We start from the raw sequence: 26,089 nt of genomic DNA, 5'->3' as shown, positions 1-26,089 counted from the left end.
TGACGAGTTTTTTTTTTTTTTTTTTTTTATCGTCTTGTGAGAGTGAAGCAGATTTCCTACAGGGATCGAAAATAATGCAGGCAGTTTTTTTTTTTAACTGTGCATATGACACGGACACTCTTTATTTTACCTCTTTTCTCTGATTGATATTCCATTTTTTGCTCTCCCCTTCTTTCCCGTTCTTAAACCCCCCAAAAAAAGAAGCATACATCCAGCAAATATTTAATTATTTTTTTTCTTAAACCGATATAAAAATGGCCAATGATTTCCAATATCAACCAATACCCATGGTTGAAGAAGGTATCCTCACTTCTTTTTCCCTCGAAGCCAATCTTGCATCAAAAGAAGACATGCTAAAATCACCTCCCTCCGATCCAATAGAAGGAGATCATCTTGCACGGCGTGAAGCCGAAAAGAAGCTGGTGCGCAAATATGATTTCTTCTTGCTACCTTTTCTCAGCTTGATGTACCTCTTCTCGTCTCTCGATCGTTCGAGTCTAGGTAATTTCACAGCTTAGGTCATTTTTTTATTATTTATATCTCGCTTATTTACACGAAAAAATGAATGATGGAAAAGGCAACGCTGTTCTCGATAACTTTGAAGCCGATGTTGGTTTAACCCACGATCAGTTCAATTGGTGCGTCACGATCTTCTATGTAAGTAGTTGGAGAACACGCGACACCGTGTGAAAGTTAAAACATAATAATAATGCGCCGTGATGTTTTGATTTTTAGGTAGGATTTCTAATATTTCAAATTCCAAGCAATATGCTCCTCAAACGGTTTACTGCTCGACGATGGTAAGTGGCAATTATCGTTGACAAAGACTCTTAAATCAGAGATACTGATGACTCGGAAAAACCAACAATTTTAAAACAATGTAAAAAAGGCTGCCTTTGTTGATGCTTGCTTGGGGCACCGTGGCGTGTTTGCATGCTTCTGTAAAGAATTACGCACAGCTGATGGCATTCCGTTTTCTTTTGGGATTCTTCGAAGCCGGCTTTTTTCCAGGGGTCATCTTTTTTCTCACCTCGTTCTACAAGAAGAATGAAATGGTACACGTCTTTTTTTTTTCTTTGTCTTTTTATCATGTGTCATTACAAACACGGCCGTCTGACCGGATTCCGATCTGTAGGCTACACGCATTGCCATCTTTTGGGGATCCACTGTAGCAGCTCATGCGTATGGTAAGTCACATTTTTTTTTCATCGTTCATAGAAATGCAGTTTGCTGATGAATTGAACAAAAAACCCTTCTGACGTTAGCGGGCGTCCTGGCCTACGGAATCCTTCAATTTCGAGGGGCAGGTGGTCTAACCGGGTGGCAGGTGAGTCCAATAGCAAACCTCATTCCCTTGTTACCATGCGCTTATCCCTTTTCTAGTGGCTTTTCCTCATCGAAGGCATCCCCACGGTCCTGCTTGCCTTTGTGGCAATGTAAGCTACTGTCATGCTGCAGTCAATGCTTGCTTGCTTGCAACTTTTAACTTTTTTCCTTTATTTACCTCACCAATCTTTTTAGGCTGTATTTGCCAGAATCGCCCTCAACATGGAGTTTTCTCACCGAGGAAGAGAAGTCGCTTGCTGTTACCCGGCTGGTCGATGGGCCTTGGCATACAACCTTGGGCGACCTTTCTGCATCTAATAAACAACAGATCCTTGAAGCAATGACCGACTGGAAAGTGTGGATGTGGATGCTCATGTTCTTCTGTGGCAGTGTGCCAAATACAAGCATTTCAAAGTAAGGTTTCCCATGTCGCATAGAATCAGCATGTACTGAATGGCTGATGGCTGGTGTTTTGGCTATTTAGCTTCCTTCCTTCCATTGTCAAAGGCATGGGTTATGATGATAAATTATCAGCCAATCTCATGTCCGCTCCACCATACCTCTGTGCCGTGGTAGTGGTAAGTGTACCTAACTTTGTAATGAATGCGTTGTGGGTGGTAATTTTGCTGTACTTGATTGTCAGATGATTGGTCTCGCCTATTCTTCGGACCGTCGCAATGATCGCGCCTACCATGCTATTCTCGGTGCTCTGATCTGTCTTCTTGGCTATATTTTGTTGGTTGTTCTTACAGGGCGTTCGGCCCTTTATGCGGGTGTCTGTATCGCTGTGGCCGGCATTTTCGTCATCAATCCTATTGTCAACGCGTGGTTGACCAGTAACATTGCCCCGGATATGAAGAAAAGTGTAGCCACAGCCATGGGCGTTTCGGCGAACAATTCTGCAGGTTCGTACATTGCTTTTTTGCTTTTATTTACCTGCTTGCAATGAAATATAAAAAGGGTCATTTTTGAGACAACATCAACATCACATGCACTCATCCATACTTGCATAGGTTTGCTGGGATCCAATATATATCGCGCATCAGATGCACCTCGTTACAGTAAGTGAGAAATAAAAAGACAAAATCTTTTTTCGGGCCCTACAAAGCATGGTATTGATGATGGGTAATAGTTCGCGGCCATACCATCAACCTTATCTTTATTTCCTTATTTATTTTACTTGCCTTAATCCACCGCCAGCTCCTGAAACGCACCAATCGAATCAAGGCCAACTTGGCCCAAGCCAAAGATGTAGCAGAAGATGCAAGTGTCCGCGACGAAGACACCAGTGAGACTGTGCATGAACAACCTGATATGCCTTCGGGTGATCACGACGTACGCTTCCGTTACCACCTATAACCTCTTATTCTTACTCAAAATACCTCTTATATTTTATTGTATCGCTTTAAAAAATGAATGAACGCACAGACTATGTATAAAATACATAACCTGAACTTTTTTTTTCTCCTTTAATGTAAACGAGGATGGCTTTTCTACGAATGTTGAACAAGTGTATTATTTATGTATCATTTGGATTCACTCATCTACTCGGATGAAGCCGAAGAAAGGCTGGCATCCAAAGAGGATGCCGCAGGTTCAGTCAGCTCGATAAAAGATAAAGGTGGCAGTGCGTCAGGCCCAATACGCGTGATAGCTGCAGTGATCGATCCATTACGAGTGATGGCCTTGGCAGCCGCTTCTTGTGATTTGCGTCGTTGTAAAGTAGCGCCGTGAAACTGGTTATTTCGCTTCATGGTCTTTTCAAAGAAGAGATCCGGGTTGGTGCAAGCTCCTAAAGCGCGTCGCATTTGGGTCGTAATCAGGGTCAATCCAATTTGATACGAAGCATTCATCCATCCAAAGCCTTCGCGTGGCAAATATTTAAAGTCGACGCCCACATTCCCGTATTCCACCTCCACCTTGTGCGTTAAACTCACAACGTCGAACTTTTCGGGAACCACGCCGTTGAAATCGACAAATGATTTGGTGATGCTACCATGACAACAAAAAGGGCATTTATTATTGGGGATGACTTTCGGCCAAAAGCGATCAAAGACACTTACGTATACAACCATCGGTAAGCTAACCGACGGGCTACGTCAACCTTGTTGTAATTTTCAAAGGCTTTCCAGACCATGATTTGATGAGGCGCCCATCCAAAGGGGAAGTCCCATTGTCGATTAGGCCGGTCCAGGGATGTGACACCTCGCGATTCTTCGGTACCTGAAACAAGCCCGCCCAAAGCTTCAAACTTGTGCAATGAATGTTGCGTCATTTTTTCTGCCTGTTCCTGACTAGCACATCCCGCCCACATGGCCCAGAAAGCAGTGACAGACTCGTAAGTGATCTGCTCTTCTTTCACCGTATCATAATCAAAGTATAAACAGCGCTCCTCATTCCACAGATATTGGTCAATACGTTGTTGACGGTCGTTGGCGCGTTGCAGCCAAACATCGGCATACTGCGGTTCGCCTTTGTGGTCGACCAAAGCACCGTCTCCAAAGATGGCTTGGATGGCTTGGGCAATATCTGTCTCGTATTTGTACAACAGCGCATTGAGATCGATGGTCGCCAAGTTGGCGCAGACTTTTTCGAACCGATAAGTGGTATCGTGACCGGATTCGCGGACGGCACGATCATGCAAGAAATATTCGTCCAGACGTGGTTCCTTGATTAAACCCTGGTTGTAATCGTGCATATATTGACGGATACTGAGGTTGGCCTTGTTAGCATAGGGAAGGATCACATGATCAAAGTGGGAAGCTTCGGTCTCGGGCGGGATACCGAGACCGGCAGGTCGATAGCGCGATAAACCCGTTTGGGGGTCCAGTCGAGGTTCGGCCATCCAGACGGTATGGTATTCCTTGATAGCCGCTTCCAAGGCGGTTTTCAACCAAGCTTTGTTCTCGCTCGATGATTCGGTCGGTAATCGTGCGTAAACTTTAAGCGCCATGTCCGTCAAGAAAGGCGGTTGAGATCGTGATAAATAATAGGATCGGTTGGCATTCAAAATCTTGCCGTAATGTTTGATTTGATAGACAAAATTATCGACCATGCCTTGAGCCAAATTCACACGATCGTCCACCAGCAAGCCCAAGGTCTCAAAGTAGGAATCCCACCCATACATCTCGTTGAATCGTCCACCAGGTACCACAAATGGCACGCCCCGCAACGTCGTTTGCCCGAAAGCATCCGTCTCTTTTCGCATAGCCAAGGCAAGAATCCCAGGACGGTCGTTGATACTTTTGACGTACTCTGCTGTGATCTCCTTGGGTAGTCGTTCGACTTCCAATCGCAAGTGGGTCCGTGTAGCGGCTACTTGCTTGTAGTAGTCGTACATTTCGTCTTCATCGTAAGGAATGTAGATGCGAGGATTATGATTGGCGGATCGATTCTTGGGATCGGCACAGATGATCTCCAATCCTTCGGCATCAATCCGACGAGTCAACCCTTCCCAAAAATTGTGCCGGATCATCCTTGACAGACGATCCACGGGTATCTCATTTAACCGTGCTTCATCTAGTACGATGTGTTTACGTCCATAATCATCCGCCAATGCGAGCTCCTGCAGCAAATTGGACAGCATGTAGGTGCCTCGGATTTCGATTTTCCGATAACCGCCCGAGTCGGCCGTGCCAACAGAGAAGACCTTGGGACCGAGATCGTTGACTGTAATCTGGAAATCGCCATCGGTATCTTCTTGCTCTACCAAGATACGCTGTGTTTCCTTTACATCGATGAGAAATTTCTGGGCTTTGTTCTTATCATCTAACAGACCATGCCAAAATTAGTAAATTGGCCAATTCAAGCAACAAAAAAAAAAGATCATCATTCCATCGGACGGAGACCCAAAAAAAAAGGTGGCCACCATGCACTTACCATGAGAAGCCCGTCGTTTGCGTGGAGGCAACGAGGTGTCAAGCAATTTGCTGTATTGTCCCTAAATAACAGAGTATGGTTGAAAGAGAGAGGGAGGGAGCAAGCTCAGAAACAAAGGAAAAAAAAACATTAGCGATAAGTGCGACTTACGGTGTACGTTTTCAAGCGACTAGTGACTCCGCCTGCATTGCTTCCAGTTGTGTAATAAGTACTTGCAGGTGCGTGTACATCGACTTCTTGGTCTGTTCTGTGATGTATGGTAGCTTGCATTATGGATGGAATAACGGAAGAAGAAAGGAAGAAAAAAATGGCAGTCAACAGCGATCTTATTTATATACGCTCCAAACAAATTGAAAGACTGACTAACGAGATCAGGATAAAAAGTATTGTTGTGTGTGCGTGTGTGCTTTTGTGTGTGTGTGTGGGTGCATGCGCAAGGGGACAGAATGTGCATGGGGCAGTTCATTGGTCCATCTCTCCCTTTAGATAGAACGGTACTAAAAATGGGCAAACCGGGCGATTCTTTGCCTACTTCTTTCGAGCGACAAAGTGCCTAAATATAGCAGTTCATTTGAAATGCATTTGAAATCAGCAGGTTTATCCCTTGTTTTTTTTTTTCAGAATCTTTTTAAAATACACTATTATAAATTGGTTAATATGTGTGTGTGTCCATCCTTCATCAAAAGAAGCTCAAACGTTTACAAGACTCATTTGATTGGCTCGTGACGAGAACATTATAAATTTTATTTTACTTGAGATTACAAACTTGATCGCAATGATAGTTGAAAAAAACCAAAAAAGAAGAGAGAACACCAAGTTTACTTTACATTCCAAGAATAGAAGGGGTTTCTAACAGCACTACAAGGATCTTTACTGTTTCTTGCTCACGGATCTTTTTCAGCTGTTTTATCGCATCGATGAGGCGTTTTCCGTTTCAAACACAGACACTCAGATGGACACAACAAAACGTATATTTTATCATTGCTCGTTTTGGCAGAAAAAGTAGAAAAAACAATAATGTAAATAAGGCTAGCAAAACCTAAAAAAAAATGACGCAAAGCTAATGGCTTACAGAAACGTTCATCGTTTTCTCTTGCTGAACCTAAAGTGCAATTTTTGGCAGCTTTGGTTCAAAAAAAAAAAAAAAAGATTTGTAGGCCATTCAGCAGTCACGCTCGCTGAGAGGCGACTTGGGGAAAAATGCAACAATTTTTTTTTTTATTTGAACAAGTCAGTCGTACTGCATAGTATTTGTTCCTTTGGTTGATAAATCAGTAGTCGATCATGTTTGACGACGAGAATACAGACTCTATCTTTGACGTGTTTGCTGGTCAAGCGGAAGACGATTTCGACGACGATCTGGACGATGAACAAGTGGCCCAGGCACCTGTCAAACGTTCGCATGGCGACGCCACAGATCAAGATAATCCAATGGGCGAAACCGAAGACGACAAGGTCAAACGATTGAGAACCGAAGACGCCATGCAGCCGGCACCTATTGTTGCTGATACTTTTGAAGAAGAATCGTCTCGACAAGTGGCCAACATTGCTGGTCTGCAGAACACTGTGGCCACTGAAGGAGAGCAACTCACATTGAGCCATCAGGTAAATGCCTCGAAAATGCCACTTTTATTACAGATTCTGTTGAAATGGAAAGTGTACCTGTTGCTGATCTTTATTATTCTTGCGTTTATTTTTTCTCGGGATATAGGTTCGTCATCAAGTCGCTGTGCCACCCAATTACGATTACGTTCCTATCTCGCAGCATGTCCCGCCAGCCGATCCTGCCCGTGTTTACCCATTCACCCTCGATCCTTTCCAACGTGTGGCTGTTTCCTCTATCGAACGTAATGAATCCGTTCTTGTCTCTGCCCATACGTCCGCCGGTAAAACCGTGGTTGCCGAATACGCTATTGCACAGTGTTTGAAGAACAAGCAGCGTGTTATCTATACCTCACCTATCAAGGTAATGTATTTTAGTTGCTGAATCATTCACACGTTGTGACTTGTGGATTTAAACTGACATTGTTCTTGTCTTTATTATACCAGGCTTTGTCTAATCAGAAATATCGTGAATTTACCGAGGAATTCGGTGATGTGGGTTTGATGACCGGTGATGTGACAATTAATCCTCAAGCATCCTGTCTTGTCATGACTACCGAGATTTTGCGTTCAATGCTTTACCGTGGTTCGGAAATCATTCGTGAAGTGGCCTGGGTCGTCTATGATGAAATCCATTACATGAGAGATTCTGGTACGTGGAACATCCATAATAGTGGTAATACCAGCGTATTTACTAATTTCATTGTTCTTGATACTTTCAGAGAGAGGTGTGGTTTGGGAAGAATCCATTATTATGCTTCCCGACGCTGTTCGATATGTTTTCTTGTCAGCCACCATTCCAAACGCCATGGAGTTTGCCGAATGGATTTGTAAGATCCATGAACAGCCTTGTCATATTGTCTACACCGATTTCCGTCCCACACCTTTGCAACATTATCTGTTCCCTGCTGGTGGTGAGGGTATTCATTTGGTGGTGGATGAAAAGAGTACCTTCCGAGAGGATAACTTTCAGCGAGCCATTACGGCCTTGTCCGACACACAAGGAGATGATCCCAGTGGTACGAAAGCGCGCGGTGCACGTGGAAAGAAAGGCCCAAAGACGCACAAGGGCGGCAAAAACGATGGTCCGACCGATATTTACCGCATCATTAAGATGATTATGATGAAAAACTATCATCCCGTCATTGTTTTCAGTTTCTCCAAGCGTGAATGTGAAGCGAATGCATTGCAAATGTCCAAGTTGGATTTCAACGATGGTATGCGGAGGGTTTTACATCGGCGGATCAAATCGATGGAGACGCTTACACTGGTTTTTTTTTTTTTTTTTTTTTTTTTTTTTTTTTTTGGTATTAGATAATGAGCGTGATATGGTATCTCAAGTGTTCAACAACGCGATATCATCGTTAAATGACGATGATCGTCAGCTGCCACAGATTCAGCAACTTCTTCCACTATTGCGTCGTGGTATCGGTGTCCATCATGGTGGTTTACTGCCTATCATGAAGGAAGTGATCGAAGTGCTTTTCCAAGAAAATTTGCTCAAGGTGCTTTTTGCCACCGAAACCTTCTCTATTGGTTTGAATATGCCTGCCAAAACGGTCGTTTTCACAAGTGTCCGTAAATTCGATGGTAAAACGATGCGTTGGGTAAGTAGTACGAAAAAAAAGGATGCTTGTTCCTGCCTCTTCCATAGGGATGCCTCCTCACTGACGATTTATATTTAGGTGACCTCGGGTGAATATATCCAAATGTCCGGTCGTGCAGGTCGAAGAGGTCTCGATGAGCGTGGTGTGGTTATCATGATGATTGACGAAAAAATGGAACCTGCTGTTGCCAAGGGCATGGTTCAGGTGAGTTGCGCAAGAGGCGATTCAGTCCATCTAGCTATTATGCTAACCACACATTTTTCTAGGGTGAATCGGATCGCATGAATTCAGCTTTCCATTTGAGTTACAACATGGTGCTGAATCTGTTGCGTGTTGAAGGTGTCAGCCCCGAATACATGCTCGAGCGTTGTTTCTATACCTTCCAAAACGATGCCAATATCCCTCATTTGGAGAAAGGTACGCGATAATTTTTTTTTCTTTTTCCATTGGTCTATTTTGTCTTTGCATGGTCATCTAATATGGTATTGATTAGAATTGATGAATTTGGAGAATCAAAAGAACGATATCGTCATTCCAAATGAAGAAGAGATCCAAAGCTACTACGAGATCCGCAAACAGATTGACACCTATTCGCAAGATGTTCGTGACGTGATTAACCATCCTACCTACTGTCTTCCTTTTATGCAACCTGGTCGTCTTGTTCGCGTGAAGCATGACAATGTCGACTTTGGATGGGGCGTCGTGTTAAACTTCCACAAGCTTCAGCAAAAGAACAAAAAGGACGATCCTGAAAATCCAACCTACTTTGCGGACGTGCTACTTTACTGTACCAAAGACAGCTCTTTATCAAAAGATGCCGAAGGAAATGCAACAGGATTCTATCCCGCCAAGGACGATGAAGGATCCATGCTGGTAAGTTTTTCTGCAGATACTCTTGGTCTCTCGTTGTTCGGTGGTTGACTTTTATTATTTGCGTAGGCTGTGCCGGTCATGCTGTCGTGTCTAGAAGGCATTAGTCACATTCGCTTAGTGCTTCCAAAAGAAGTACGAAGTAAAGATGCTCGCCAAACTATCTACAAATCCATCAAAGAGATCAAGAAGCGATTTCCCGAAAAGATTCCCCTCTTGGATCCTGTAGATAACATGAACATCAAAGATCCCGCTTTTAAGAAACTCGTTCAGGTACACTATTCATTTTGAACAAGACGATGCATATCGGCTGTTTTATTTACTTGTTTTCTCACATTTGTTTACAGAAAATTGTGATCTTGGAGGAGAAGTTGATGTCGCATCCTCTCAATAGTTCGCCCGAGTTGCCTACATTATACGATGCCTACGTTAACAAAGCCAACATCATCAATGACATCAAAAACTTGAAACGACGAATTACAGATGCTCAATCGATTGTCCAACTGGATGAACTGAAAAACAGAAAAAGAGTGATGCGAAGGTAAGTCAGGAATCAGATGACCTTGTGGGTCCGCGATGGATACTGAATTAGTTTTTCTGATTTATAGGCTTGGTTTCACCACGTCGGCCGATGTCGTTGAAATGAAAGGTCGTGTAGCCTGTGAAATCAGTACGGGCGACGAACTTTTGTTGACGGAAATGATCTTCCAAGGTGTTTTCAATGATTTGACGGTCGAACAGTCCGTGGCTTTGTTAAGTTGCTTCGTGTTTGATGAAAAGGCAAGTGACCATGATCGCGATGAATAATGATGGTTTTTCGCCCGCATGCTTACATCTTTTTTTTTGCATTTGCAGGTGGATCAAAATGCCCGTTTACAAGAGGAACTTGCCGGTCCCTTGCGTTTGATGCAGGAAACCGCTCGACGTATTGCCAAGATTTCCAACGAATGCAAAATGAACATGGATGAAGATGAATATGTGCAGCGATTTAAGCCCCAGTTGATGGATGTTGTTTATGCATGGTGTCAAGGAGCTAAATTCTCGCAAATTTGTAAAATGACCGAAGTATACGAAGGTTCATTAATTCGTATTTTCCGTCGACTTGAAGAACTACTCCGTCAAATGGCCGCAGCTGCCAAAAGTATTGGTAACTCCGAGCTTGAAAACAAGTTCTCTCAAGGTAAGTTGAAAACAGTGAAATGGATCAAATCACCTCGTTCATCTCATCTCTAAAACTCTTTTTTTTCACAATGAATCGTAGGTATCAACCAAATTCACAGAGATATCATCTTTGCCGCATCTCTGTACTTGTAATACAGTAGTCATTTCCTTCTTGAATCTTATCTTTTTATTTTGTTTTATGGTTTTCTTTTTCAGCTGTTCTTTTCTTTTACATTAGCATGCACATTTATCTTGAAATAAGCAGATGATAAAAATCGCTGTAGCATTCATGAAATTCTGCGTCGTGATTTAATTTACGCTACCATGCAAAAAAGCGCCTTGGCGTCAAGGATAACCGCTTTTCTTTCCCTCTTGTTTTTGGCTTGTTGAATTTTTGTTCAATATGAAAGATCATAGTAAAGCCCATTGTTGCATCAGTTGCTGTTGTAATCGATCCACCTGCTCGGAAAACTCGTTCTCGGACACCGTTTCATCCATTTGCAGAAATTTGTCTGCCCACTGAGTACGAATGATCATGAGAAACTCGCAAATAACAGACCCGATTTTAAGCTTTGCTCAGTTGGACCGCTTACCCATAATAAAGCTTTATGTTTCCTGTCTTTCTGCCTGGATGCTTCGCTCATCGAACATGCACGCTGTTCAAACTACCAATCATTCGTGAAACCATTACGGTGGTGAGTGATTGTCATGAAGATCCACCTACTGCTGTAGTAATTCGGGTTGCACAAGCGATGATCTCTTTGGGAAATCCAATGAGTTGTGCCGTTTTGAGCCCTGCATGAACGTATCCGGTTAGATTAAATGAGCGACTCTCCTGTTTCGAACCAGTTACCATAATGCTTCACGGGATCACTTTCTTCATCACTGATAGTGTACATGAAGTTCATTTGGCAGCTGTTGTCTGTATCATCATCAATCTAGCAAAAAGGATAGTTGTAACAATTATCACGAGTCAGGCATGGTTTCGAGAAATTATGACATATTTACTTACCACATCCACTTTGAGCTGCAAGTGAACGACGTTTGGATATCTCTTGAAGGCATCCGTAAGCTGATGCAAATGAGTGGCAAAAAAGCAGTAAGACTACAAATTGAAGGATGGATGAGTGTGACCGAGTTATCCTGTGAAGCGTCATCTCGATACCACGTTTGTCTTGATCAGCTCTTCCGCAACTGCACCAGCGATACCAAATGCATCCGTGGGCGATGTACCTACGTGGGCCGTTATTCATGGATCCATAATCTAACTTACATCGTCGGTCGAAACTTGCCTCTTCCAAGTTCGTCAATTATGACCAGGCTTGAAGGGGTTACATTACGTAGCAAGTAGGCGGTTTCAAGCAATTCCGTCATGAATGAAGACGTACCCACAATAAGGTCCGTGTCATTGGTTAATCGGGACAACAACTGTGAAGCAAAAATCAAGGTTCAATGATGTAATAGCCGCGTTTCATTGTTGACCTACCTGATCACATGGTCGTACGGACGCATATTCAGCAGGAATACTAACAATGAATGGTTAAAGCTGATTGAAAGGCACTTTGGTGCATATCAATAAAAAGAAAAAAGAGGCTCACAAGGATCCCATGTGCGCCATGATGACAAGTAAAGCAATTTGTTTGATGTAGGTTGATTTGCCGCTCATGTTCGGTCCTGTGATAAATTGGAAGCTCGTTGACAATGAAGCATAAGCGTCATTGGGAACCACGGGAGTCGGACGGATATAATCCAGAATGGGATGCCTTCCTGATTTGATGGCGAATATGTTTGAAAAATCAGGCCGCACTAATTCATGGGATCATATTCAAAGGTATCAGCCTAGGTCGTACAGTGTTAGGGCATGGCTTACCGTAGTCACGATCAGTCGCTTTAATGTTCATAGCAAACGTGGTAGCCAAATCCAAAGAAGCAATGGCGGTCACGACTTTGTACATGATGCTGACTTTGGTGCACACCTTTTTCAGTGTTTCTGTCACGATACTGAATAAATGACGATGAGCCAAAGATGATTTTAACAAGTAAACAACTAATACCAACGTAACTTACCTGTCGGACATGAGATACATCTCAGCTAAGGACTCTTGCAAACGGCTGTTTTTCTGCAACTACATTATCGGCGTGAATAAGGGCACTGTGGTCTGGGAATATGCCGCTTACCAGTTCCAAGGTGGTGAAAGTAAACCCCGCTTTTGTCACAACAATGTTGGTAAACTCACTTGGTAACGCTTGGCTCCCCAATTGTTGCTTTGATACATAGAGATAAAATCGGTGTCTGCTGTCCATTCGAAGCTTGAGTTTCAACTGCGAAGTTTCTATTTTGACATTTATAACTGTCTATTGTTTTTTCATAACGTGCAAGCTTGATCTTACCTGCGTATTCATTGGCGAGCTCATAAATATCATCGATCGTTTCCTTGTACGTCTGGCGAGCTACCGAAACCGCATAGAATCCATATATCAAATACCGAGTTGCAGGATGACACACAGGAATCAATACATTACCCACATCTAAAAAGTGGTTGATTTTCGACTAGATTGTAGATCACAAAAAGTTAAATCTTGCAAGATCTAGCGTCAGTGATATACGCTTACCTTGACCGCATAACATCGCTGGTTTTTTATTCCAATACGACTTGTCTCCATGGATAGATCTTCGTTGAATTTTTCATTGATAATATTTCCAATCTCATCTAGTATGTTGGGGGGTGAATGTGCAGTTGAAGGTCTCAATGATTCTTTTGTTTACCTATTTGTGGATCGGACAAGATGTCTTTAATTGTTCTCAGCAGCGTAGGTATTGCGCCACACAGTTTGACGGCTATACGATCCACACCTTTGATAGCCATTTTGAGCGCAAGCAACCGGTTGAGCCTCGATTCCACGTATTTCGTCGTTTGTTGTGTCGGCATTTTGGCAATATCAAAAACGACTTTCTCCAGATCAGCGAGGTTCGACAGAAAGGATCGAATTTCTAAGAGGGCTTGTTCGTTGTCGATGAAATATTGCACAGCATCCAAGCGGTCGGTTATTGTTTCTATATGATTGCTGGGCTGAAGAATATTTGCACGCAAAAAACGGGCTCCCATAGGTGTCACGGTTTGATCCATCACGCCAAAGAGTGAATCACTCTTTCGACCGTCAATGCTTGACACCAGCTCTAGGTTTCGTGCAGTCACAGTATCTGGCCGTACGTTAGAAAAGCTGACGGATTATCGTTACGGACCTCCATACTGACCGATAAGCATGCATTCTGTACCGTTATTGACGATAGGTTAATAAAGGTACGATCCATAATGATATTCGACGCAAATACCCTGAGCAGCTTCGTAAATCAATTTCACAGTATTTTCCTCGAATGTGATATTTTCGGTTTCAGCGCAATAGCTATGCATCTTGTGAGGTTCAGATACCGGTTTCAAAGCGCTGAGAATATCTACCTAAAGACAGCGCAAGCCGATTCGAGACATCGCAGGCTAATACACATCTTCAGCTGTAGTCATGATTTTAAGGAAAGCTTACAAACCGGCTTGACAAGGTCATTAACAGCGGAGTGACATCCTTTTTCAATCCATGTTTCTTGAGAATGTTTAAACCTGATATTGTTCATGTCAATGAGGAGCAGCAATTAGACGGTGAATCGATCCAATATTGTGTATCCTGTTACATTAAGTTACCTTCATCACATTTGAAATACTGAGGTTTCAGTGTGCTGACGGCTATGGCGGGAAAGTGTTGTTTAATAAGTTGGTAGACTCTGCTTTTGACAAGTGGAGTTCGACGTTCCGGTAGGAGAATCTAGCGATAGGTTGAAAAATAAAATGCCTTGCTCTAGAAGTGAAGGTTTTACCTTCTGTGGTTCATAGAGATGTATTTTCTGCAATGTCCGGACGTATAACTGCGAGTCCATCATCTTTCAAAGCGTGAGCGAGCATATATTAATAGTGCTGTGAGAACTTAATAGAATACCTGGGACAAGTGACACTCGTTACTGCGAACGTCAAGCACGCATAAGCCAAGTTCTATTGGAACACTTGTTCCCTCCCTAATAGCCATCAAAGGACGTGCATCGTTTCTCGAGTCCAAGTCGACCGGTACAGATGAAGGAGAACTTTCAACGGCTGGAGAATGCGTGGATCTTTTAACGAGCGTTCCTTGGATATTTAATGAAAAGCTGTATAACCTGTGTCTGCTGGAACCATCGAGTCTAGAAACGACTGTTGAGTTGATTCGAACGTGTCTCGTGAGCGCTTGTTTGGATTCATCAATGAGCGAAAGAAGAAAAAAATGAAAAGCGGAAAGAGAAGGTAAAAAAATAAAATAAAATCAATTGACAAATCTATTCCACATGTCAAAATCAAAAGGACGCGCATTGGGGAAAAAAATTGCATCATGCAGAAATGATATTCCTGATGTCATAATCATCAATTACTGTAAGTCAAAAAAGAAAAAAAAAGCGTATATACAAAAAAAGATCATGGACAAGCAAAAATGGAGCGAATATCTAAAAATGATCAATGGTACTAGAGAATGCTCTTTTTCTTTCCTCGCGATAAACTCGGTCCCCATAGTTTAACCGTAGTATCTGCGGAGCCGGTCGCGAGAAGAGGTTCAGTCGGGTGGAAGTTGACAGCGTACACACGATCCGTATGGCCTTCTAGTCGCTGCATCAACTCAGCACTATCCTAAAACCATTCAAAACGATGCGTAAGTAATCCCACCACCGATTCAGGAGTCCCAAAACTTACTTCGCCGACATTGTAAAGATAGGCGTACGGGTCCGCACTGCCCGTCGCCAAGAGCACGCTCTTTTCCTCTTTTGGTTCGGCAAGATCGTTAAAATATTCACTTGGATTGGGCGATAAATCCGGATCGCCATAGACATCGTTGGTGGTTGACGGTCGACTGAGGATGGACGAGTTATCTAATGTAGGGATTAATTTTTGCCTTTTTTTCTTGTTTTAATGCCACAAGACTCACATCCACTGCCACAATAAAAGGACGACTTGATGGGCCAATTCCGATTCTTGAACCCTTTGAGAGCGTGCACTAATCGTGGATCAGATTTGGGCGGATCCATGCCGCGATCATATACACGAAGTACTACCGTAAAACAAAAACCAAATAAGCAAAACACGCCTTATCTTTTTGGCTTTACCATGTTTGTGCGGAATACATACGGTTGTCGTAACTGTTGACGGCCATATACCTTGGCTCATCGTAATCGTCAACTGTGAACAAATCAAATGATCAGTGCAACCGATCCTACAGAAACCGCAGTACGATGACTTACTGGCTCTTCGAGATGCGTCCGTTCGTCGACGACCAATACAAATGTGAGTAATAGGCATTTTTCCAGGGTCATTTTGAGTTTCTGAGATGCATTGTCCTATATATTGTGGTGTGAGCTCTGTGCTCAGTAGATATATAGAGAAAAAAAAAAGAATAAGGAGCTTACGTGATCGGATATCCCAAACTTTGAGCATGCCCTGTGCGTCACCGGTAATGACGTGAATGCCGTCGCGAGATGCATAGAGCGTGTTAATCATGGCATCACTACGAATAACCACGGATGCTGCTCCTTCCACACGCACATCCACCATGGCCAAGATTTTCCGAGAAGTGCCATAATAAAAGATGTCCGAATCTAATATTCATCTTGTCTTAAATTTCTGCAAAACCGAAGAGGAGCGATCTATCCCACTTACCCACAAAATCCCAACCAACACATTGGACAAATCCTTCAGTTTCGTAGTTTCCCAGCAGTTTGCCACTTTCCACGTCCCATGTTTTGCACGTTTCGTCATATGCGCCTGACAGCAACCGTGTAGACTCGGAGGTCCAGGCAAGATCAGACACATTCAAGGTGTGTGCCTTTAAGCACAACATCTAAACCACGACACAATATCGGGCGTTATAATCTGTAAATCACAGAATAAACGGGTGCCTTCGAAACGCTTACCTCTTTCTGAGCTGATGTGTCCCAGATACGAACTGTTTTATCAAATGATCCCGACGCTAACAAGGCGCCATTCGGTGCGAAACTGACGGTGTGGACGGCTCCCGTATGACCCTATTGACATTAACAAAAGGTGAGATGTGGTTCAACAAGACTGCCCATGCTCGTCCCAAGTATGCTCTTCCCATATTACCCGAAGTTCGTAGCGCATTTGGAAGGGTTTGCCGTCGCGGGAATCGTGAGGATATCCTGCACCTATTCACGATGGTAAGCAAAACGAGAAAAAACGTGTTTGAATGCAAAAAGTAGTAAGAGATGGAATTTGCCATTCGAGTATTTTACCGGATGGAAAACCATCAAGATCGGCTCCGGCTTCTTGAACGGCCTTGTTGATCATTTCCTGTGCTTTTGTAATCATGCCTTTGCCTGCTGTGGGGGAATCGCTGTCGATGACGAACGGACCCGGGCGGTAAGACAAACCCGACTGTGAAATGGACTGCGCATAGCGAGCTGAAAGATCATAGATGCTCTTTTTCAGCGCAATATTTTCCTTGTCGAGAATATCGACTTTCTGCTTGAGTTGTTTGACTTCCTTTAGGAGCTTTTCCACTTGTTGATCTCGATTGACGCCGGCTCCCAAGGATAAGGATTTAAGTTGCGATATACCCCCGCCGGGACTGGACGTCTGGCGCTGGATTGGCGGCCCGTCCATAATCGCTCAATGATGTGTGATTTGAATACAAAAAAAAGGAGGCAAACACGGAATGAACCGAAAGAAATCACTCGTTTTTGGACCCTCTCCAGTCGTCTGAACTGTCAGGCCGCATGGAGAAATCGGTGGGTTTTTGGAATTGCAAACTCCGACATTTCCATGTTGGTGAGCAAAAAGCTGGAAGATCATTTTTGTTATTTCAACAGATCCATCCACGGCCAAACATATTATATGACTCAACTGCACCAATTTTCTTTTTAACCAATGTCACTCATGGGCATAGTGACGGTTTGGGCCATTTGCAGCACGACGTATTGTCTTGATAAATTGTATGAGTTTGTGTCGATTGCCGTAACGTTTCTGGAATCATTGTCAAAAAATAAAAATAAATATGGATCGAGATGGACCATTGAGTGAAAGGCTAGTTCCGTCCAAGTTTGCTATATTCATTAATTTATGAATATGGCATCAAATGTTTTATTAAATCTACACCGATCGTGCTGGAAGCTGTTATGATAATAACAATTTTGGGGCCATCTGCCCCCACTGGTTACATTTCGTCTCATAACCGCACGATGGGAGTGGGGAGCTATTATGTTGCATCGCCCATTATAGCTGCCGTATTATCAGCCCCTGGATGTGAATAGGTTGCATAACACGTCACTTCGCATCATCCCATGTTCTCTACTGTTGGACGCTGGTATGCCTCGACTCTATTTTTCTTAGCAACTCATGGCATGCTTCAGTTGCAGATACTGTATACGTTTATCATTGTCCATCATACAACGTGTCTGTAATAATTTTGCATGGGTTGATTTATCAGTGCCTCGTATCATAAAAAAAGTTGATTGGCAGACTTGTATTAAACTTTGGGTCAAATCACCAGTCAAATTGTGTTTGACAAAATGTCATTGTCCAAGGTAACCAACAGAAAATAGTGTTAGTCGCTTGATTTATCGGTCAGAAAGTTATTAATCCTACAGGGATTCAAGCAAAATCGCTGGTGGCTTTTCATGCCGGAAGCATGAGCACGCGAACGTGGTCGTACGTACAGTGATATCATATTATCAGTTGTTGACAGTCATTTGGTGTTTTGTTTCCTATAGGCACTGTAACTAAGGTTCATTTGAAGGATTGAAAAGGATTGCTTTCCAATTTGCTATTGGTCTGTCTCCACCTGTAATATAAAAAAATCTGTTTAGGACGCTACAATGACGTTTCAGGGAACCAGGAATTGTATCCGCGCTCCATTGGGCTTACGTTACTTGACGGCTGAATCATGATCAGCGGCAAATTTTTATGTAAGCAGACAAAAAAAGGAATGTGTCATAGAAGGTGGTGCGATAAAGTTTTTGAGTTTTTTTTCTTTTTTTTCTTATTACTTTATTCTTGAACAAACAAAGAAGCATAGAAGCACCTTGAATGGGGCAATTATCTTTCCAACAGGGACTTGGATCGAAGTTCAAAGAAACGTTTAATTGCATGGTTATTGCAATCAATGGAGGTTGTTGGCGCGGTGAGCCCGGTATGGCCGTCCGAGATTGACAGCTGACATTCAAAATTCCGGAGATTTTATCTGGTTTTTTTTTTGCAAAAGAACCTTCTGAACTCCACTCTTTTGAGCCATTGTAACATATTATGACTGCAAGTGAGTAACAGAAAGGCGAAATGTCAGTGGAGGTGGAATTTCATTGAATAAAATGACTAATGCATCCTATTATTTCCATTGGTAGATGTGCGACTTGTGTGTGTGGTAAGTTGGGCATTCAGCATTCAGCAAGGGTTATCCAATGGAAGCTTAACCAAGTCCCATTTACGGTAGATGGTGGGTCTGCCGGCCAGAGGAAAGACCTATATTGCACAAAAAAGTATATATGACATTTATGGGGCATTGGTAGGGGGATGGCAGGAAAGTGCTGATGCAACGCATTATTATAGTTCGACGTTACTTGAACTGGTTAGGCATTCAATGCGAGCTTTTCAATGTCGGCAACTACAGACGCAAAATCGCTGGTGCGCATATGTCGCATGCATTCTTTGACATTCACAATCAAGAAGGGTTGAGTCAACGTCGTGAAGCAGCACAATACGCTTTGAGAGATATGCTTCGATGGTTTGAAGAGGATGAAGGCACGGTGGCCATTTACGATGCCACCAATAGTACCACGGAACGTAGGACATGGTTACATGAAGAGTTGACCAAGCATGATATCCAAATCCTGTTCATCGAATCTATATGTCAAGACGAGAGCGTCATCCTATCGAACATCAGAGACGTCAAACTATCATCGCCCGATTACCAAGGCGTGGATCCTGATACTGCCACGAAGGACTTTGTTGCGCGCATTTCGCATTATGAAGGGTTTTACGAAACCATCACCGAACAGGATTACAGCTACATCAAACTCATCAATGTTGGCAGTCAATACGTCATCAACATGATCCAAGGTTTTCTTGAAAGCAAAATCGTATTTTATCTCATGAATCTCCACATTCGTCCGAAGCGTATCTGGTTCAGCCGAGTAAGTTTTTACAACCAATACACGGAAAAAAAGATTGCGGATTCCTGTTATTCACGTGAGGTACATGGCCATAGCACGGTGAATCGGTTTTTAATGTCCAAGACAAAATTGGAGGGGATGCCGATCTGTCGCCACGTGGTTTAGAGTATGCACGACTCCTTCCTGATTTGATTGCCAAAAATCTCGGTGATCGTCCTTTGACCGTGTGGACTTCGTCTATGAAACGGACGATCCAAACAGCCGCTCATTTGCCGTACCCAAAGAAACAATGGAAGGCCTTGGATGAATTAAATACCGGAGTTTGTGACGGCATGACTTATGCGGAGATTGCGGTAATCATGTCATACAAAGGAAGTGGTCCAAGTTCTGCACCAGTACTAATTAGGACTTTTTGCCGCGCTAAAATCGACAACAATAGGAAAAGTATCCTGATGATTTTGCAGCAAGGGATGAAGATAAATTCAACTATCGATATCGAGGTGGTGAGGTAAGCGATAATTGGCAACAATATGCCATATACCGATCAGTGAAAATGACTTTTGCACAGAGTTACCGAGATCTTGTATTGCGTCTGGAGCCGGCTATTATGGAATTGGAACGACAAGAGAATATTTTGATTATTGCGCATCAAGCTACGATACGATGCATGTATGGGTATTTCATGAATCTGAATCATGAAGAATTACCGTATGTACGCATCCCATTACATACAGTGATTGAACTGAAACCAGCCGCTTATCTGTGCGAAGAGAAGCATTATAAAGGTGAGATATACAAGATAAAAAGTGGGACTATGTTGGCGAGTCCTGACATGCCTCTGTTACCGTAGTGCAAGTGGACGCAGTGGACACGTATCGTCCGCGTGTGCATCGTGCTAAAAGCGAAAAAGGGATCAATGCCGGTGCCAGCGGCGAAATTGCCGATGCTGCCTCACCTATTTGGCCTCTCAATCCGCCTGTAACACCTAAACGATCACAAACCTCAGGTCAATAGAATTGGACAAAAAAAAGAAAAGAAAAGAAAATTTGTATCATAGCGCCTTTGGAACGGGCTTCACTGTAACTGTATCCGATATGAATCTGTATGCACCTATACCCCTCTTGTACACACTACTACAACCGTCAGCTGCGTCATTCGTTGGTTATTAAAACAATGGGAAAAAGGGATCCTTCAGCCCTGACTTGGGGCGGTGACTCTTCATCGTTCGGGCCCACCAAAGCACCACTGAAGTAGGAGGCTGCACCAAGGATCGACTGTATCACTCGGTTTGGTACGCGTTCTTTTCCTTGGTGCCAAAAATGCCACCTGGAGTATCAAATTGTTCTTTTCAATATCATCATCATATCCTTCTTTGTCGTCCTGATTTTTCATTATTCAACCCATTTTGGCATCTATCTTTTCTTGGTTTTTACCTTCTCCGCCTGATGCTCCTTGTTCTTTCTAATTTGTCGACTTTGTCTTTACTTCTCCCAGAGAAATAGATAAGGAAATAATATTCGAATATTTGGATATGATACTCAAGTTTGTAAAAAATCAGGAATTTTCCGATTATTTTTCGAGTTTCCGATTGAATAATTTAGAGTATTTTCTGAATCTTGGAAACATGTTGGGTCTCTCTGATTGGCTTCCAACCGGCATTGTTATTGGTTGGAACCTCACTTCCATTTTTTTTTATTCAAATAGCAACAGCACGCACGAATGGTTTTTATAATTTGGTTTATTAAATAAATTAATAGGATTATTCAAGAGATTTCCTATTTGTCAAAGTCTTCTTGACTCTCTTCGTAGTTACAGCTTTGGACAGACTACGGGAATTGATAGCTTTCGCCGGGCGACCACGTTTCTTGCCTTCAGAAAGATGTTAGATGATTTGTCAAGGAAGTCAACATTGGCAAGATGAACCTAATGTTTTTGCCACACTGCTTGGTTGGATGCTGTGACTATCATTACTCTACCTGGCAAAGCTTTAGCACCGGCAAATTCGTTGTCCTCATCGCTGGACAGCTGAGCGTCAAAGCCCATTCGCACAGCTGTGCACAAAGGCGATGTGCTCACCTCGTTGGCGAGAGAGTGAACTTCAGCAGAAACGGCCATCTGCTCGTCCTGCGCCAAGACTTCTTCGTCGCAAATGCTGCATCATAAGAGAATGTGATTAGTTAGCTGTGAGATGTAAGTGAACCAGCTTCGACAGGCCTTCATCTATACAAGAACACACGGAGTAAAACGTACCTTCCCTCAGCTGAAGCATGGATTCTGTAAAATCCGTTGAAGTAGCTCTTCATTAGTTCATAAAACATCAAAGACATGTATCGCATTATAACATACCTGGCGTCACCTTCTTCAGGTTCCACGGCTTCTAATAACAAGATTTAATACCTGACACAGGTTAGCAACAGCCCATTTGCAAGCTTACCTTTCACTTTGCATTTTTGGAACGCGTGAACCATCAGAAGGCGCGCGCCCCAGTTGCCCGCACAAGCTTTCAACGGGAAATCCACACCTACTCCTCCCTCCAACAACAGCACAGCTTCGTTCTGGATCGGGGAGGGAAGATCCGACCATGTTGCCGTTGCGGGTAACGAATGCCTCGACCGGAGGTCCCAAACCAGCCTCTTCGTAAACACTTTTACGTTCTTTTTAAAGGTGGTCAGGAGGCTGTCATCCCACCTTTCCTTGAGGACGTCGCACCCCAAGATCTTGAAGAGCTCCCAGCTCCACTTTCTGGGTGCACCAGAACCATATTGGCGATGCTGTATCGTGCGTCTGATCGGCATGTACGCGAAGGGACTTGACTCACTACCAACATGCTGATACAATGGGAGTGCTTGCGATTTTTCGTTTGGCGACGCCACCTCTAGTCGGGTATTGAGCTCGTCAAGTTTGCAGTTCATTGCTACGAGATTAACTCTAAGCGTGTCGAGTGCAGTGACCAGAGCTTTGCACTCAGAAATTATCCCAATGAAGGTTGTGAATAGCTGGGTTGCAGAATCTTGACTTTGTGACATTGAAAGAAAGAATAAAGAAGAGAGTGAGAGAAAAAAGCAAAACAAGCGGGCGGAAAATGTTTTTTGGCAACGCAAAAATCAATCTCAGCAGCCTTTTCCCGTTTCACTCACTTCATATCATGTCGAAAAGAATTGAGACAAGAATATGCAACAGCTGCGGCTATTTCATCAGAGGCTCCTTAAACTATTGTTTTCAGAAAAAACTCGACTTCTTGCGTACAACAATACCAGCTGGAGAGCCCTCGGCAGTGCCAGAATTGGATGGCCGCTGTATAAGCCAAGTGATAAGCCTTCCTCGATATCTCCGCCACAGTTGGTCCCAATAACGCCTGCAGGCATTTTTAGTTTTTTGGAACCATTTCTTACTGAAATGCAGGAATTTTGCTGCGAGAGTGACAGAATATACGAATAGGAAGCGGTTCACTCAAAGTGAAAGGCTATCTTATGTTTGAGATAAATAACGATGACAACGACAACGACCTCAATGACGTGTCCGCTTGTAATACGAGGAAAATGGATGCCATTGCGCTGCCTGTTGTTGCGAACTGTCCTGAGAACTGGAGTCCGTTTTCAGAGCAATTAATTGCCGAAGTACAGTGCAAGGACCAGTTAGGCAACTTTTTGGCCTGGTTTACATTGGAATTCACATAGGTGAGAATGAAAATTTTGGAGACTGGAAGTTATTTTATTCAATTACGGGAGAGTTTTTGGTGGAAGCGTCAGGGATTCATTTCGTTCATCTGCATGTTTGGGGACTGATAGAACTGCTCGGGACGGTTCTGTTCAACAAGCTCAGAGACAGTATTTGGTGTTCTCAAATTTTTCTTTTGCGATCATTTTCAAGGCTGTGAAAAAAGCTTTGCGTCGGTCGAAGTAATTCAAGATAAGTGAAAGAAGATGAAATGCTGAACCTACCAAATAATCGTTGACGTTGAGTGAGTTGTAGGATCTGTAAGCCAGGCAAAAGGCTCAGATACTCGAGAATAATCTATATTGAACCCAGAAAAACGAAGAACTTCCCATCGATGATGAATTATCATACATTTGCTAAAGCAAGGTTTTTAAGGCTTTTTGAATCCTTATGGCTAGCATATTCAAATTTTTGAATTGTTTGGGAACATTCGAACCTGCAATATGCAAAAAATCGAATACTTGAATACTTTTCCCGAAGGTGCGAATCCATCATTGACATCATGCCGACAATATTCATGCCTATTTTTTACAACAATGGGCCAAATTTGGCTACCGTCGTTTTTGATCTGGGTCCTCTGTTACCAAAAAAGGCACGTCTAGCAAGGTCAATCTTTCTAACGAGCTCCCATCTCGATGAATAACGATGCGGAAAGTGGGGAATCCACCATTATTTTAAGCAAGGGAAACGTCGGTTTTAAAAAAGTAATGTGTCAAGTTTGCGGAAGCCATGGAAATAAATTGGCCAAGTTCACCTTTGAAAGAAAAGAAAAGAAAGGATTCTGTGGTGGCGCGATTTTGCGGACCTTTTTCCTGATCCGATGGATGAATGACACTTCAGTGCTTCCATTTGACAGTGTGTTTTTTTGTGATTAGAAGTGCTGTTTATCGCCTGGTAGCATACGCGATGGATGAATATTTTTCTTTTGTTTCCATGAAGGCTTTTTGATGTACGAACCTTGGACCAGCAGCATCCATGAAGAGGTGGTATCCGCGGCATGGCAGAATTCCACCGATCTGCTTTTTAAGGCCCATCTGCTGCGCATAAAACCTTGATCTGTGCACTGATGGGGTTATTTCTTTAAATCTGACAGTTAGATTTCTTCACACCGTCGTCCCCTTTGTCAGCGATTATGTATGGTTCCCCACTTCCCGCGTCTTTTTTCATCGAGATGGGAGCTCGTTAGCAAATACTGATTTGCTGGGCATGCCCTTTTTGGTAACCGAGGACCCAGATGAAAAAATGACGGTAGCCAAATTTGGGCCGTTCTTGGCAGTAAACAGAGGGATGGACGTTGTCGACATGATGTCAATGATGGATTCGATCCAATGGAATGAAGCGAAGCAAACTTTATGTGAAAAAGTTTTCAAACGACGACGGAAACGATGAATGATAAAACGAAAAAGGGCGTCGTTTTCCTTTTTTTTTTTTTTTTTTTTTTTTTTTTTTGCTCTTCGTCTTTTTCTTCGTTTTTCTACTTCTGCTACTTTCCCATGGCTCTTTTGATAAGCTGCTAATGGATCATCATGTCATTTTTTCTTTAGATCTCTTTTGTGGATGATGGATGACAGCATTTTCTTTTCTTCACAGTAATTTATGGCTACAGTTGAAGGACATCATTTACTGATACTTGCTCTTTTTTCCCCATTTTTACTATAGGTCAATAATCTAAACGAGGTAAGTGAGCAAGGTAAGTGAACAAGGTTAGTGAACAAGATAGGTCAAGAAGGTAAGTAAACAAGGTAAGTGGTCCCCAACCTTCCCTTCCCTCTCCTTTCGACCCTTCCATTCCCCTCTTTATCTACCCTTCTTTTCACTTTCCTTTTCCCTTTCCTACTCACTCTTCCCTCCGCTTCTCTCCCCTTCCCTTCCCTTTCCTTCCCTTTCCTTCCCTCCCCACTCTTTGCCCTTCTCTTCCTTATCCAATTTCCTTTCCCTATTTTCGCCCTTCCTTTTGCCACTCTCCACTTCCCCTTCCCTCTTTTTTCCTTCCCCTCCCCTCCCTTCCCTTCCCTTCCCTTCCCTTCCCTTCCCTTCCCTTCCCTTCCCTTCCCTTCCCTTCTCTTCCCTTCCCGCTCTCCATCCTTCCCTTCCTTGCCAACTTTTATTTCCGTATCCGCCCTTCACTTAGTCCGCTCTCCACTCTTTCCTTTCCCACTTTCCACCCCTTCCTTCCTCACTTTTCATCCTTCCTTTCCCACTCCCCACCCTTCCCTTCTCCACACTTCACCCTTCTCTTCTCCACTCTTTACCCTTCCATATCCATCCTTATCTTACCGTCTTCCCTACCCTTCTCTTCCGTCTTGGTTTTGTCTGGCTCAATGGTAAGCATATTTTTCAATCTCTTTTTTTTTATTTGCTTGTCATCCATCATCCATCATCCTCCGCCGTCGCCTGCTTCATACTGTCTCCATGGTTTCTCTCGGTTGGCTGCAAGTATCCTTAATCCAAGTCTGGTTTCGATTGGCGCTGTAATATAGTGAATGTATCATAAATTGTATCGGTACTTCTGTAAATAAAGTGATTTACTGTTTTCACCATCATACCTTTATGATAAGATCATGTATACAGTTCATCTTGAAACTGTTATCGGAAAGTATCTTGATACTGTATATGACTGCATCAGCTGCAACAAAGCAGTTGGCCATTCACACTCGAACAGCTTATAGATGGTTAGCCAGTACTGTATAATGCGTGATCCTGACAGTATAGGCAGGGACAATGTACCCATTCATAT

General features: G+C 43.1%; 7 protein-coding genes across 7 annotated transcripts; 3 read left to right on the top strand and 4 right to left on the bottom strand.

The window, feature by feature from the left end:
* The first annotated feature begins 7 nt into the window (after positions 1-7).
* BYT42DRAFT_551011 (major facilitator superfamily domain-containing protein) lies at positions 8-2,707 on the top strand. The gene is made up of 13 exons (XM_051566200.1): positions 8-300; positions 382-501; positions 578-657; positions 736-800; positions 890-1,055; positions 1,136-1,187; positions 1,266-1,327; positions 1,384-1,436; positions 1,522-1,740; positions 1,811-1,904; positions 1,970-2,231; positions 2,340-2,387; positions 2,459-2,707. The coding sequence occupies exons 1-13, from the start codon at positions 255-257 to the stop codon at positions 2,683-2,685; spliced, it is 1,494 nt and encodes a 497-aa protein (XP_051427963.1). The 5' UTR covers positions 8-254; the 3' UTR covers positions 2,686-2,707.
* On the bottom strand, positions 2,708-5,631 carry BYT42DRAFT_551009 (trehalase-domain-containing protein). The gene is made up of 4 exons (XM_051566199.1): positions 5,356-5,631; positions 5,206-5,266; positions 3,390-5,094; positions 2,708-3,318 (listed from the first exon to the last, which is right to left on the bottom strand). The coding sequence occupies exons 1-4, from the start codon at positions 5,473-5,475 to the stop codon at positions 2,871-2,873; spliced, it is 2,334 nt and encodes a 777-aa protein (XP_051427962.1). The 5' UTR covers positions 5,476-5,631; the 3' UTR covers positions 2,708-2,870.
* Positions 5,632-6,489: 858 nt separating this feature from the next.
* On the top strand, positions 6,490-10,598 carry BYT42DRAFT_609222 (rRNA-processing arch domain-containing protein; the record flags this gene model as incomplete). Its single annotated transcript, XM_051571237.1, has 13 exons — positions 6,490-6,810; positions 6,917-7,171; positions 7,255-7,459; positions 7,530-8,024; positions 8,122-8,414; positions 8,493-8,618; positions 8,681-8,831; positions 8,908-9,287; positions 9,354-9,557; positions 9,632-9,825; positions 9,893-10,028; positions 10,140-10,464; positions 10,546-10,598. 13 exons carry the CDS (start codon positions 6,490-6,492, stop codon positions 10,596-10,598), a joined length of 3,138 nt encoding a protein of 1,045 aa, XP_051427961.1.
* Positions 10,599-10,686: 88 nt separating this feature from the next.
* BYT42DRAFT_5802 (muts domain V-domain-containing protein) lies at positions 10,687-14,759 on the bottom strand. Its single transcript, XM_051569477.1, has 24 exons — positions 14,647-14,759; positions 14,433-14,584; positions 14,314-14,376; positions 14,141-14,261; positions 13,990-14,059; positions 13,904-13,939; positions 13,780-13,850; positions 13,702-13,716; positions 13,213-13,647; positions 13,059-13,156; positions 12,969-12,996; positions 12,837-12,896; positions 12,624-12,778; positions 12,513-12,571; positions 12,316-12,446; positions 12,044-12,251; positions 11,932-11,971; positions 11,738-11,873; positions 11,614-11,678; positions 11,458-11,550; positions 11,299-11,383; positions 11,170-11,240; positions 11,039-11,110; positions 10,687-10,964 (listed from the first exon to the last, which is right to left on the bottom strand). The coding sequence occupies exons 1-24, from the start codon at positions 14,726-14,728 to the stop codon at positions 10,857-10,859; spliced, it is 2,454 nt and encodes an 817-aa protein (XP_051427960.1). The 5' UTR covers positions 14,729-14,759; the 3' UTR covers positions 10,687-10,856.
* Positions 14,760-14,807: 48 nt separating this feature from the next.
* On the bottom strand, positions 14,808-17,222 carry BYT42DRAFT_550995 (WD40-repeat-containing domain protein). Its single transcript, XM_051566198.1, has 10 exons — positions 16,765-17,222; positions 16,616-16,677; positions 16,426-16,536; positions 16,172-16,352; positions 15,922-16,110; positions 15,757-15,852; positions 15,644-15,694; positions 15,444-15,566; positions 15,212-15,387; positions 14,808-15,148 (listed from the first exon to the last, which is right to left on the bottom strand). The coding sequence occupies exons 1-10, from the start codon at positions 17,132-17,134 to the stop codon at positions 14,987-14,989; spliced, it is 1,521 nt and encodes a 506-aa protein (XP_051427959.1). The 5' UTR covers positions 17,135-17,222; the 3' UTR covers positions 14,808-14,986.
* A 1,550-nt stretch (positions 17,223-18,772) lies between these two features.
* Positions 18,773-20,649, top strand: BYT42DRAFT_541694 (6-phosphofructo-2-kinase-domain-containing protein; the record flags this gene model as incomplete). The annotated part of the gene is made up of 8 exons (XM_051565568.1): positions 18,773-18,782; positions 18,868-18,887; positions 18,957-19,002; positions 19,073-19,656; positions 19,731-19,988; positions 20,075-20,143; positions 20,204-20,420; positions 20,486-20,649. 8 exons carry the CDS (start codon positions 18,773-18,775, stop codon positions 20,647-20,649), a joined length of 1,368 nt encoding a protein of 455 aa, XP_051427958.1.
* Positions 20,650-21,355: 706 nt separating this feature from the next.
* Positions 21,356-22,681, bottom strand: BYT42DRAFT_550981 (uncharacterized protein). The gene is made up of 2 exons (XM_051566197.1): positions 22,070-22,681; positions 21,356-22,012 (listed from the first exon to the last, which is right to left on the bottom strand). Exons 1-2 carry the CDS (start codon positions 22,659-22,661, stop codon positions 21,852-21,854), a joined length of 753 nt encoding a protein of 250 aa, XP_051427957.1. The 5' UTR covers positions 22,662-22,681; the 3' UTR covers positions 21,356-21,851.
* Between the last annotated feature and the right edge of the window lie 3,408 nt (positions 22,682-26,089).

The sequence above is a fragment of the Radiomyces spectabilis genome (assembly GCF_025331425.1).
Source record: "Radiomyces spectabilis strain NRRL 2753 chromosome Unknown BYT42scaffold_1, whole genome shotgun sequence".
NCBI lineage: Eukaryota > Fungi > Mucoromycota > Mucoromycetes > Mucorales > Radiomycetaceae > Radiomyces > Radiomyces spectabilis.
This window is presented reverse-complemented; position numbering and strand designations above follow the sequence as displayed.

Bases quoted from the DNA above. Each gene is read 5' to 3' on its own strand.
- BYT42DRAFT_551011 (XM_051566200.1), top strand. From the start codon at position 255: ATGGCCAATGATTTCCAATATCAACCAATACCCATGGTTGAAGAAG. The intron at 1,188-1,265 runs GTAAGTCACATT...TTCTGACGTTAG, and splicing joins TGTAGCAGCTCATGCGTATG to CGGGCGTCCTGGCCTACGGA. The intron at 1,905-1,969 runs GTAAGTGTACCT...CTTGATTGTCAG, and splicing joins ACCTCTGTGCCGTGGTAGTG to ATGATTGGTCTCGCCTATTC.
- BYT42DRAFT_551009 (XM_051566199.1), bottom strand. From the start codon at position 5,475: ATGCAAGCTACCATACATCACAGAACAGACCAAGAAGTCGATGTACAC. The intron at 5,267-5,355 runs GTAAGTCGCACT...TCTGTTATTTAG, and splicing joins GTCGCTTGAAAACGTACACC to GGACAATACAGCAAATTGCT. The intron at 5,095-5,205 runs GTAAGTGCATGG...ATGGTCTGTTAG, and splicing joins CAAACGACGGGCTTCTCATG to ATGATAAGAACAAAGCCCAG.
- BYT42DRAFT_5802 (XM_051569477.1), bottom strand. From the start codon at position 14,728: ATGAATCCAAACAAGCGCTCACGAGACACGTTCGAATCAACTCAACAG. The intron at 14,060-14,140 runs GTAACTTAATGT...GAACAATATCAG, and splicing joins GTATTTCAAATGTGATGAAG to GTTTAAACATTCTCAAGAAA. The intron at 12,997-13,058 runs GTAAGCGTATAT...TCTACAATCTAG, and splicing joins AGCGATGTTATGCGGTCAAG to TCGAAAATCAACCACTTTTT.
- BYT42DRAFT_550995 (XM_051566198.1), bottom strand. From the start codon at position 17,134: ATGGACGGGCCGCCAATCCAGCGCCAGACGTCCAGTCCCGGCGGGGGT. The intron at 16,537-16,615 runs GTAATATGGGAA...TAATGTCAATAG, and splicing joins AAATGCGCTACGAACTTCGG to GGTCATACGGGAGCCGTCCA. The intron at 15,853-15,921 runs GTAAGCTCCTTA...CACAATATATAG, and splicing joins AGTTTGGGATATCCGATCAC to GACAATGCATCTCAGAAACT.
- BYT42DRAFT_550981 (XM_051566197.1), bottom strand. From the start codon at position 22,661: ATGTCACAAAGTCAAGATTCTGCAACCCAGCTATTCACAACCTTCATT. The intron at 22,013-22,069 runs GTAAGCTTGCAA...TCTTGTTATTAG, and splicing joins CCAAAAATGCAAAGTGAAAG to AAGCCGTGGAACCTGAAGAA.